Below are 12,517 nucleotides of genomic sequence, written 5' to 3'. Positions count from 1 at the left end.
CTTTGTTTTTAAATTGATTTGAGAGAGAGAGAGAGAGAGAGAGAGAGAGAGAGAGAGAGAGAATGAGAATGAAGTGTGGTAGGGGCAGAGGGAAAGACAATCTCCAGCAGACTCCCTGCCCAGCATGAAGCCTAGTGCACAGCTCAATATCACGACCCTGAGCTCATGACCTGAGCTGAAATCAAGAGTCAGATGCTTAACCAAATGAGCCATCCAGACACCCAGTCTAATTCAATATATTTTTTAAGTATAATTAACATACACTGATATATTAGTTTAAGGTATATGATATAATGACTCAACAATTCCATAGGTTTCTCAATGCTCAGCAAGTTAAGTGTACTCTTAATCTCCTTTATTTTATCCATCCCCCAATCTCTATCTGCTTTGGCAATCACCGGTTTGTTCTCTGTATTTATAGATCTAATTCTGCTTTTTGTTTATTCTTTTTTTGGTTCCACATATAAGTGAAATCATATGGTATTTGTCTTTCTTGGACATATTTCATGTAAAATTATATGCTCTAAGTTCTACCATGTTGTTGCAAATGGCAAGAATTTATTCCTTTTTATTGCTGACTACTGTTCCATTGTATATATATATACCACATTTTCTTTATGTACTCATCTATGGATGGACACTTAGACTGCTTCAATATCTTGACTATTGCAAATAATGCAGCAATAAATATAGGAGTGCATATATCTTTTCAAATTAATGTTTTTGTTTTATACCCTGTAGTGGAATTACTAGATTATATAGTAATTCTATTTGTAATTTTTTGAGGACCTGTCATACTGTTTTCCATAAAGGCTTCATCAATTTGCATTCCCACCAACAGTGGGAATGAGGGTTCCTTTCTCTCCACATCCTCAGCAACACTGGTTATTTCTTGTTTTTTTGAATCTAGCCATTCTGACAGGTGTGAAGTGATAGCTCATTGTGGTTTTAATTTGCATTTCCCTGATGTTTAGTGATGCTGAGCATCTTTTCAAGTGTCTGTTGGCAACCTGTATGTCTTCTTTGGAAAAATGTTTATTAAGGTCCTCTGTTCACTGTTTAATTGGATTGTTTTTCCCCCAGTGTTGAGTTGTATAACTTCTTTATATATTTTGGATATTAACCCCTTCATGGATAAATCATTTGCAAATATCTTCTATTATTCAACAGGTTGCCTTTTTTTGTTGTTGATGGTTTCTTTTGTGGGACAAAAGCTTATTTTGGTGGAGTCCCAAGTTTAATTTTGCTTTTGTTTCCCTTGCATGAGGAGACACATCTAGAAAAATGTTTCTACAGCTGATGTGAAAAAATTACTGTTTTTTTTTTTTTGCTAGAAGTTTTATGGTTTCAGGTCACACATTTAGGTTTTTTCATCCACTTTGAGTTTATTGTTTCATGTGCTGTAAGAAAGTAGTCCAGTTTCATTCTTTTGCATGTTGTTGTCCAGTTTTCCCAGCATCATTTGTTGGAAAGACTGTCTTTTACCTCTGCACATTCTTGCCTCCTTTGTAATAGATTGACCATGTAAGCGTGGGTTTATTTCTGGACTCTATATTCTGTTCCATTCATTTCTGTGTCTATTTTTGTCACTACCATACTGTTTTGATGATTAGAGCTTTATAGTACATCTTGAAATCTGGAGTTGTGATACCTTCAGTTTTGTTCTTCTTTTTCAAGATTGCTTTGGCTACTCGGGGTCTTGGGTGGTTCCAATATGAATTTTAGGATTATTTGTTCTAGTTCTGTGAAAAATGTTGTTAGTATTTTGATAGTGATTGCATTAAATCTATAGATTGCTTTGGGTAGTATGAACATTTTACAATATTTGTTCTTCTAACCCATGAGTGTAGAGTATCTTTCCATTAGCTTATGTCCTCTTCAGATTCTTTCATTACTGTTTATATAAGTATTCAGAGTATAGATCTTTTACTTCCTTGGTTAAGTTTATTATAGGTATTTTATTCTTTTTGGTGTAACTGTAAATGGGATCATTTTATTAATTTCTTTTTGCTACTTATTAGTGTACAGAAATGCAACAGATTTCTGTGTACTAATTTTCAATCCTGTAACTTTACTGAATTCATTTATCAGTTCTAGTAGTTTTTTGGTGGAGTCTTTAGGGTTTTCTATACACAGTATCATGTCATCTGCAAATGGTGAAAGTTTTACTTCTTCCTTACCAATTTAGATACCTTCTGTTTATGTTGCCTGATTGTGGTGGTGAGGACTTCCAGTACTATGTTGAATAAAAGTGGTGAGAGTGGACATGCTTGTCTTCTTCATGACCTTAGAGGAAAAGCTCTCAAGCTGATGTTAGCTCTAAGTTTTTTCATATATGGCCTTTATGTTAAGAAATGTTCCCTCTAACCCCCCTTAGTTCAGAGTTTTTATTATGGATATTGTACTTTGTCAGATGCTTTTTCTATATCTACTGAGATGATCATACTTTTTCCTTTCTCTTGTAAATACAATGCATCATGTTAACTGATTTGTTAATATTAAACCACCCTTGCATCCCTGGAATAAATCCCACTTGATGGTGGTGAATAATTTTTTAAATGTATTGGTGGATTTAGTTTACTAATATTTTTTGAAGATTTCTGCATCTATGTTCAACAGAGATATTGGCTTACAGTTTTCTTTCTTCATCGTGTTTTTATCTGGTTTTGGTATCAGCATAATGCTGGCCTTGTAGAATGAATATGAAAGTTTTCTTCCTCTTCTATTTTTTGGAAATTTTGAGATGAATAAGTATTAACTCTTCTTTAAATATATGGTAGAACTCACCTGTGAAGCCATCTGGTCCTGGACTTTTGTTTGATGGGAGGTTTTTGATCACTGATTCAATTTCATTGATACTAACTGGTCTGTTCAAATCTTCTATTTCTTCGTGATACTGTTTTGGTGTTAAAGTCCTTTCACTTTTGTTTCTCTAAAAAACTCTTTATATATTTTTCAATTCTGAGTAACTTTGCTGGGTATTCTTAGTTGTAGTTTTTTTTTTTCTCCTTTCAGCACTTGGAATATATCATGCCACTCCCTTCTGACTTGGAAAGTTTCTGATAAAAAAAACTCAGGTGATAGCCTGAGATGGAGTTTCCCTTGTATGTAACTATTTTCTCTTGCTGCTTTTAAAATTCTCTATCAGTATTTTTTGCCATTTTATTATGTGTCTTGATGTGGGCCTCCTTGGGTTGATTTGATTGGAGACTCTTTGTGCCTTTTGGATTTGGATGCTTGTTTCCTTACCCAGATTGGGGAAGCTTTCAGCTATTATTTTTTAAAATAAGTTTCCTGCCCCCTTTTCTCTTTTTCTTCTGGGATCCCTGTAATGTAAATGTTATTATGCTTAATGATAGTGCTGAGTTCCCATATTTATTCTATGGGAATAGAATATTCCATTATGCTATTTATTCTCATTTTGTATTCTTCTTTTCTTTTTGCTGTTCAGCTTGGTTGCTTTCTATTACTGTCTTCCAGATTGTTGATTTGTTTTTCTTCATATTGTAATCTGCTGTTGATTCCCTCTAGTACATTTTTAATTTCAGTTATTGAGTTCTCTAGGATCAGGAATAGTTTAGTAACATTGGAATTAGCTGTTCTTGAGAGGCTGAACACAAGTAAGCTTTGAAACCATTCGATCTTATTGCCTTCCCCCCTGCTTTCTGTGGTGGACTTAAAAATACTTCCTAGGTTTCTTTACTATAGTAAATAACATTGAGTTTTAGAACTAAGTTTCCTGGCTTGCTTCAGAAAATTACATTAATGTCATTTAACATTTGTGTTATATATTTCTTCCAAGGAGTTCAAATTGCATTATAGCAATTACTGAAATTAGAATCAAGATGTTAGAACTGGAAGAAACCTTAAAAAATATCTAACTCAAATTTCTCATTTCATAATTAAACATTAGTTAATTAAACATTAGTTTTCTCATAATTGAGTTTCAGTTAAGAAGATAGTTTATTAGTGGTTATTTGAGATGTAGAAATGTTCATATAAACTATATAGTCAGCTAAGTCTAGTAATATTTGGTTTAGGAAATCTTGGGATCTTTCATTTTCCAGGTTTAGATTAAATGATGTTAAGCCAGGAATGGAAATTCCCAACAGATATATTTTTAGTGAAAATCTTCACTCATTAACCTGAATACCAGTTAACTTTTCTAAATAATTTTTTTAAAAAATATTTTATTTATTTATTCATGAGAAACAGAGAGAGAGGTAGAGACACAAGCGGAGGGAGAAGCAAGCTCCATGGAGGGAGCCCAATGTGGGACTCAATCCCGAGTCTCCAGGATCATGCCCTGGGCCGAAGGCGGCGCTAAACCGCTGAGCCACCCAGGCTGCCCTAAATCATTCTTTAGTTGTTTTTATATGCTGACTGTAAAGACTGATTAGGAACAGATTATCATATATATTCAATTTATTTTCACCTAAAAAGTGGAAAGGATTAGAACAAGACTGGGCTCTTTCCTCATGATCATCAGACTTTCTTCCACATCCAACTTACCAAGTCTTTGTCTAAAGCCCCAGGGACAGACTTGCTTCTTATGTTTACAGTATTATCTAAGTCTTCTGGAAATGATCCACTCAAATCTAACTCAGATCGACTCCGATCTGGAGGAAGGAAGAGAAAAGGAGAGATATGAATCAGTTTGTCAGAAGACTTCAGTTTTCACTGCAAATGTTTTATCTTTATTCCCATTCTTTCTAGGCACAGGGCACAGAGTGTTATGAAAGCAACAGAGTCAGTAACTTCATGCTGTTTATACTAATGTACTTTTTAACAGTATTTTGAAATCCTCTTGGATTGCATTACCAACACTGATGTGTTCATTTCACCTTCGATTAAAGGAAGTTGAATGTTCTATGTAAAATGCAAATTTTTAAGCTGTGTAAGGCTCCTGTTTTTCTGAGAATTCACTGTTTTCATATCTGACATAAAATGCTATTAAATGATATAGCAAGTTTCTTTCATACAAAAAGGGAGTGGCTATAGGTAAACTGAGAGGAAGTTCTATTTCTTTAGGCACCAAAACATTCTTTCATCAGAGGAACACCTTGCTTTTAAAAATATAATTTAAAGCACGATGCACAACTCAGTAATGAAATGGTAAATTAAATAATTAAATAATGAAGAAGTGCTTAGGACAGTGCCTGACACAGAGTATATACTCAGTAAATAGGAGCTGTTGATTAGAAGTAGTAGAAATACAAGCTATGAGATAGGCATCTATGCTAGTTTGAAATTTTTCTTTTAATGAGAGAATCAATCTTGTAGTCCTGAACAAAATGCAATGACAACCACATATATTTAGAAAATGCTTTGGAAGCTTCCTGACTAGGAAAGACTCCTCAACTCAGCACAAAGAATCCAGCCTTGGGGTTTATGCAAATATCATCATTAGGTAACAACTTTCTCATGTTGAGGATTTTGTCCTGATTTTAATTCTACCAGGGGACACAAACTTAACTATGGCCAATTTCTCTAAAGAATTTTCTTATTCATAGGTAATAAAATTACAACATACATAATACCTGCTTCCCAGGGTTGTTGTGATCAAGAAGCGAAATATATGCCATATTTGAAAGTACCATACAAATGAAAAGGGTTGTTATTAATACCTTAACGCTGCTTTAACTAACTTTTTATTTAAACCACAGGATAATTAATGACCACCGTATCAGATGAACTATCATTTCCTTGAATTCTGGGAAAATGTCTTTATCTTTCCATCAAATGAACCAATTTTATTTCCTACACTCCTATACTGACGTTTGGTGTAGCTCTGAAACTTGGCAGTGATGACTGACAAGTATATACACTTAATAAATGGATTTTGCATGAATGCAAGAGACTCAGGGCATCACCTGCGTCCACATTTAGGCTTTTCTTCTGGAATGGGCCTACCATCATGGATCAAGGAACAGACGATTATTTTCTAAAGCATAAAAATCCAGTTCATGTCACACAAGGCAGTGAATTTCAAATGATTTAGTAATTTTTTTAAGAAAAAAGAGTAAGCATGCTGTAAATACCCACCTGAAGAGAGGGAGATTTCAGACACTGCTATGGAAGGTGTACCAGAAATGTTTCTGCGATGACTTTTTGTGAGGTCCTCATATGTGCTTTCAATGGCAGCCAAATCCATGGAATTTTCAAAACCATGTTCCTTCTCACAAAGTAAAAATGGAAAAACACATTATAATGACTGTAAATTACTTTAAAAGCCTCTCATATGAATATGTTTCAGTAATAACCATATTTATGTTGTATTCTTCTTTAGGAGGGGCTAGTTGACATCTGTGGGAGGTGTCCTCATCAGGAGTCCATGTAACTCTAAAACTTACTACCTATAATTGCTCTATAAAATCTATACCAAGAGGCTTGTTAATTTGCACAAAAGTTGTTCAAAATAATTTTTCATTCACAAAATTGTGAGTGTTCTAAAAATGATTAGCAAGAAAGATACAGGTACCTTCTTACATGAACTATATATAAGAATCTGGCTAGCATGACATCCCCAGAGTAATACTCAAGCTTAGTATCTGTTTGGTCCTATGTTTGTCCCCACTCTCAATATCCTATTTCTTCAACCGCCCCTTACCTCTTCCACCCCCGTTTAACAGAAGACCATGACCCACAATCCAGGTTAACACATGGCTTGGTAGGGCCCTCAGGATACTGCCCCAGACCTGGGCCAGAGTCTGTTCTGACTTCTCAGTGCCTCTGTCATACTCCGGTAACTAAATATTTTTAATATCATTCCCTGTTAGGTTGCCAAGAAGTAAGGGTAATCATCAACTATCCATGGACTTTTCTGGCTTTTGAACACTACTGCTTGCTGAGCTTAGTATAAATATTTATGAAATTTTAAATCTGCCTTTTACCTTATCAGCAAGTACAATTCAGACTATACGTATTGAAAGGAATCTTATATTATTATTCAATCTGTCTGAATGCCTTTTGGCTTTTCCTTAAAAATATTTATAGAATCTGACTGTTCATAGCTTCTGCTTTTTTTTAAGTTCATGATTTATTTTTCTGAAGTCACATTAGAGGAATAGTTGATATTTTAGATAAATATTTAGTTTTTATATTCATTATTTGGATAGTGACTATTTTTATTGAAGTATAGTTGACATACAATATTAATTTCAGATAGATAACACAGTGATTCGACAATTGTATACATTATGCAACGCTCACCACAGTAAGTGTAGTCACCATCTGTCACCACCATACAATGTTATCGACTATATTCCCTATCCTCTATTTTTCATCTCCGTGACTTATTTATTTTACAAATGGAAGTTTGGACCTCTTAATCTCCTTCATCTACTTCACCTATCACCTCATTCTCCTCTCCTCTGGCAACCATTAGTCTGTTCTCTCTATATTTGAGTCTGTTTCTGGTTTTGTCCCAGTTTGTTCATTTATTTTAAGACTCCATATATAAGTGAAATTATATGGTATTTATATTTCTCTTACTTCCCTTAGTGTAATATCCTCTAAGTCCCTCCGTGTTGTCACAAATGGCATGATCTCATTCTTTTTTTTTTTTTTATGGCTGAGCTATATTCGTGTGTGTGTGTGTGTGTGTGTACCACATCTTCTTTATCCATTCACCTATCAGTGGACATTGGGGTTGCTTCCATATCTTGGCCATTGTAAATAATGCTACAGTATACATAGGGGTGCAGATATCTTTTTGAATTAGTGTTTTCATTTTCTTTGGGTAAATACTCCATAGTGGAATTACTGGATCATATGGTATTTCTATTTTTAATTTTTTTGAGAAATCTCCAGAATGTTTTCCAGAGTGGTTGCACTGATTTTCATTCCTACCAACAGTGCACAGGATTCACAACCTCCACTTCTATCTCCTTGTTCCAAAGCCTAGTTTCTCACCAGCAGTAAGACAATGACATCCTAACTGGCCTCCTGGCTTTTCCATTTGTTCCCCTAAAGCTGCTTCTCAGCACAACCTCCAGATCCTATATAAAGAGAAGTCACATCCTCTGCCCATTTAAAAAACTGGATTATTTGGGTTTTGGGGTGCTGAGTTGTGTAAGTCCTTTATATATTTTGGATTAAGGAGCGCACTTATCATGATGAGCACTGGGTGATGTATGGAAGTGTTGAATCACTATATTGTATATCTCAAACTAATATAATGCTAATATAATACTGTATGTTAACAATACTGGAATTTTTTTTTATTTTTTTATTTATTTATGATAGTGAGAGGAGAGAGAGAGAGAGAGAGAGGAGAGGCAGAGACACAGGCAGAGGGAGAAGCAGGCTCCATGCACCGGGAGCCCGACGTGGGACTCGATCCCAGGTCTCCAGGATCGCGCCCTGGGCCAAAGGCAGGCGCCAAACCGCTGCGCCACCCAGGGATCCTAATACTGGAATTTTAAAAAACTTAATAAAAACAAAAAAACAATATAATACTAATATAATACTGTATGTTAACAATACTGGAGTTAAAAAAAACTTAATAAAAACAAAAAAATTACAAATAAGAGAAGCCACATCATGTCACTCCTCTACTCAAAGCCCTCCAACTGTCTTCACCTCATTCCAACTAAAGGTCAAAATGCGTACAGTGGCCTGGTCCTGTGACCTCTCTGAGTTCATTTCCTGGTACCCCTCCCCTTTCTTCACTACAACAGCCATGCTGGCCTTCTTGTTCTTTCTTCCACTAGGCACATACCCACTTCAGTCTTAGCACCGGCTGTTTCTCCAAGGCATTAAAAGTATTTTAGACACTGGCTGAACAAGTACACTGGCCATTCAAGATGGAGGCTGGCCTTCCCTGCATGTGTGCCTGCTGAAAGTCAGTGCTGTCTCTGCCTGAAGGGGTACCATGCTACAGACTCCTGCATGCCTAATTCCTTCACTTACTTCAAGTCTCTGCCTGACCAGGACCAAGATTTCTTAAATCTAGATGTCAGCCATACATATAGAGTTTCTTGCTTAACCAAAAAATCTAGATGCTCATTCATTCCCAAGAATAACTTCCACATTCCATAAATATTTTAGGTATAATGCAGTTTAAGTCTCTATTATATGTTGATCCCTAGGTTTAACAGGCATGGAGAAAGGAAAACCATTAAAAAGTTTCAAGACTACTATTCCTGACTTAAATCAGTCTGGAAAATGTTTAGTGCAGTTGACTTAATGAATATCTTGACAAACAATGTGAAGGATCAAAAGTGCAGACTTCTAAACATTATTTATATATTTTTAAAACCATATATAAACTCACTGCTCCCTTTCCTTCACACTTATGGGTTCCCATCAGGAGGTAAGGATGCAGGAGGTTTGATCCTGATGAAGAGGTTTCTACAATTAAATGGCATAAACAACATGCTCCGAGGTATAGAGAACTCAAACCCAACCAGGCCATGATGGTGAGGTCAAGTCTCAGAAGCTGGGTGTGCCCTTTCACATCTGTGCACTTACTCTAATGCTGACTGAGGCCACACTGCGTGTGCTTGGGGCTGGTGACCTCTGAGGGACTGGGGTCACACTGCTGCTCCGGGTGCTCTTCGGGGTTGTGGGGCCAGCTTCTTGGTCATTAAGATCTGATGAACCAGTGCTTCCCCTAAATGAGAAAGAATATTCGGACTTCAGCATGCTCAGCAACTACCATGTTGCTTTCATCCTCAAAGACTCACTAGGCTCAAGCTCATTTGTCTGACTCCAGGGTTTTTGCAATTGAGCTTTGCCCTACCTTGCCAGGTTTATTTCCCACTGCTCACCAGCATTCTCCCAGCCCAATCCGGTTCCTTGTTGTCCTCTCAACTCACCACACTCGCGGCTCATGTTCCTGCTTGTACCCCTAAGGTTTTTGCTCACATTCTCTCCACTTAACAAACTCTATTTGTCATTTCCTGTTTATGCAAGTTTTCCCCATCCTTCAAGGCCTGGAAGTCCAGCCTCCCCCATCAGGACTTCCCTGTCCTTTGCAAGCCTTATATATGACCTCTGCTCTGCTCAGTTCTTACTGACTTACAGTCTTTGCTAAACTGTGAGGCCCCCGACTACAGGATGTCTTATTTGGCTCTGCAAGTGATCCACAAATGTGGGCCTTGCTGCCTCTTTCAACCTGAGCTCTTTGGGGACAGAGTTCATGACACATTTGCCATGATATCTCTACCACCTTCATAATGCTTTGGTGCAAAGGAGGCACTCAGTACATATTTAATCAAAGAGTGGAAATTATGTTGTATTGCTCTGTGTTGTTTCAGTGTCTGACTCATGGACTCATTTAATAAATGCAACATAAAAATACTGACATTTGGTAAATGGGCTTGACTCACTTTGTTTGCTAAAACTGATTCAATCCCATTCAATAATGATTAATAAAAAAATAGTTCCTGCCCTTCAGGTGAACACCATTATCTTATTACATGGAGTTTCATTAAGTCAGTATAAGTTTTGACAAATTAGAGTTTAAGAGACATGTTTGTTCTATTTTATTTTTTATCCTTGCTGAGTACAAAATACATTAAGTGGTAGAATAGAAGCTTTTGTGAATTGCACTCTCTTATTTTCTATTTAATAAGTTATAAGTGCATCTACGATATACATTTTACTGTTTAAAGCCTAGCAGTGATAGTTCATAGTGATTAGAACTTGCAGTTGAGCTGATCAAAGAAGATATGCAAAAGAACAGAGGAAGTGTGTTTTGTTTTTCTAAAAAGAATGTCTGACTGTTCACGTGCCATTACTGGAAGACAAATCTGGCAGGACAAAGAATTGGCATTGACTAGGGCAGCTATCAACTACAGTTCAAAAGCTTTTCAAGGTTGTGCACCAGAAAAGTCACCAGAATCAAATAAAATATGCCCCGACTTAATACAACTGGCTACCACCACCCTCCCTAAGTATGCAAATAAAAGCTATATTTGTTGAGTATTTTCTAGGTGTTTGACACTTTCCAGTCCCTAATATACTTAAAAAAAGACACCAACAGTCTTATTTTAAAGATGAGAAAACTGAGTCTTGGAGAGGTTAAACAATCATTCCATATATGCACACATGTGTACATGTACACACACAATACAGACCACCACTACCACTACCACACTCTCACCCAGTTAGTACATAATAAAGTCAGGATAAAAACCGAGAATTGCCTGCCTACCCAAAGCCTATGCTTATTCTGGTTTCTCATGTTGCTTACTCATCATTTCACCAAGATCAAATTGATATAACCAGGCAAGTTCTACATTGATAGAAGGAGCTATCAGGCAGAAAATAATCCAAGGATCAGAGAGCTGGAAGTCAGTTTCTTGAAATCTGATTCAGAGAACTAAAAATTCTCTAGGTAGCATTCATTTGATACTACACAGTCTCTGGCTTCTTCTTCTAGAGATGGCACTCTGAATGAATTACAGATTTCTCAGGAGGGGTCTGAGACTGTGTCTTTGATTCTGACAACAAGAGAATAAAGTTTTGTGATTAAATAAGTTGATATAATTTGAAATTCTAAGTGCCTTGATAAATTTCCTGAGCCCTCCTACCTCAGGTGCTACACTTCTACACTTGACAACAGTTAACAACCCAAGTGATTTTGTTCATCTCCGAAGTCCTACTTAGAAAGGCCTTAGAGACCTACCCAGTAACTCTGTACTGTGACAGTAGGTTCTCTACTCTCAGGACAATGTTACTACAGAAATCTATCTCCCTACTATTTTAGGTAAAGTCTCCTTGAAAAAGAAAGGCTGGACATGAATCTTGCAGAAATGAGCCAAGCAGTTATGATACAAAGAGACTCATGTAGATCTATCCACTTGTGCCTATCCTGAAGGTGCTCCTTGACCCAGGTGGTTTTGAAAAAGTTCCCATCATGGATTAGTTTTGCTAGAACCAAAAGTCCTATTTATGTAGAAGCTCTGGCAGAAGTTGATCGATTGTGGTGATGACATTCAAGAGGCATAAAACATTCAAGAAAAAATTTCTTATGATTATAAGTCAACTACTGGAAATTGTTGCCAGAATCATTATCTCAAAAATGACATATAACTTCACATTTGTCCCTGACATTTACTGCGAGCTTCTCAAAAATATTTTTCTCTCAGTTGGTTGTTTCAGTTGATTAGACTAAAAAAGTTCTAGTCTAATGAGGCAGGATATCACAAATTTTTGGGTGCCAACTCTATTAGATGCTATATGAAATATGACATAAAATATATAAATCTTTACCACTTAAATAGAAAGAGGATAAAGGCTTCCTCAAGTCTAAATGCAAGAAGTTTAAAGTTCAATTAAGAAAGAGCTATTTTGGGGCAGCCCTGGTGGCCCAGTGGTTTAGCGCCGCCTTCAGCCCAGGGTGTGATCCTGGAGACCTGGGATTGAGTCCCACGTTGGGCTCCCTGCATGGAGCCTGCTTCTCCCTCTGCCTGTGTCTCTGCCTCTCTATCTCTCTCTGTCTCTCATGAATAAATAAATAAAATATTTTTTTAAAAAAAGAAAGAGCTATTTTTTGGGCAGAGGACCG

General features: G+C 36.5%; 1 protein-coding gene across 1 annotated transcript in view; it reads right to left on the bottom strand.

The window, feature by feature from the left end:
* SYTL5 (synaptotagmin like 5) overlaps window positions 1-12,517 on the bottom strand; it is a 114,158-nt gene that overhangs the window by 27,589 nt on the left and 74,052 nt on the right. The window contains exons 7-9 of the mRNA XM_055339072.1: window positions 9,475-9,616; window positions 6,046-6,175; window positions 4,513-4,619 (exon numbers count right to left, since the gene is read on the bottom strand). Coding sequence (XP_055195047.1) covers window positions 4,513-4,619; window positions 6,046-6,175; window positions 9,475-9,616 — 379 coding nt within the window. The remainder of the gene's footprint in view (window positions 1-4,512; window positions 4,620-6,045; window positions 6,176-9,474; window positions 9,617-12,517) is intronic.

Source organism: Nyctereutes procyonoides, unplaced genomic scaffold, assembly GCF_905146905.1.
Source record: "Nyctereutes procyonoides isolate TBG_1078 unplaced genomic scaffold, NYPRO_anot_genome, whole genome shotgun sequence".
Classification (NCBI taxonomy): domain Eukaryota; kingdom Metazoa; phylum Chordata; class Mammalia; order Carnivora; family Canidae; genus Nyctereutes; species Nyctereutes procyonoides.
The sequence above is the reverse complement of the archived record's forward strand: the minus strand, read 5'-3'. Positions and strand labels throughout refer to the sequence as shown.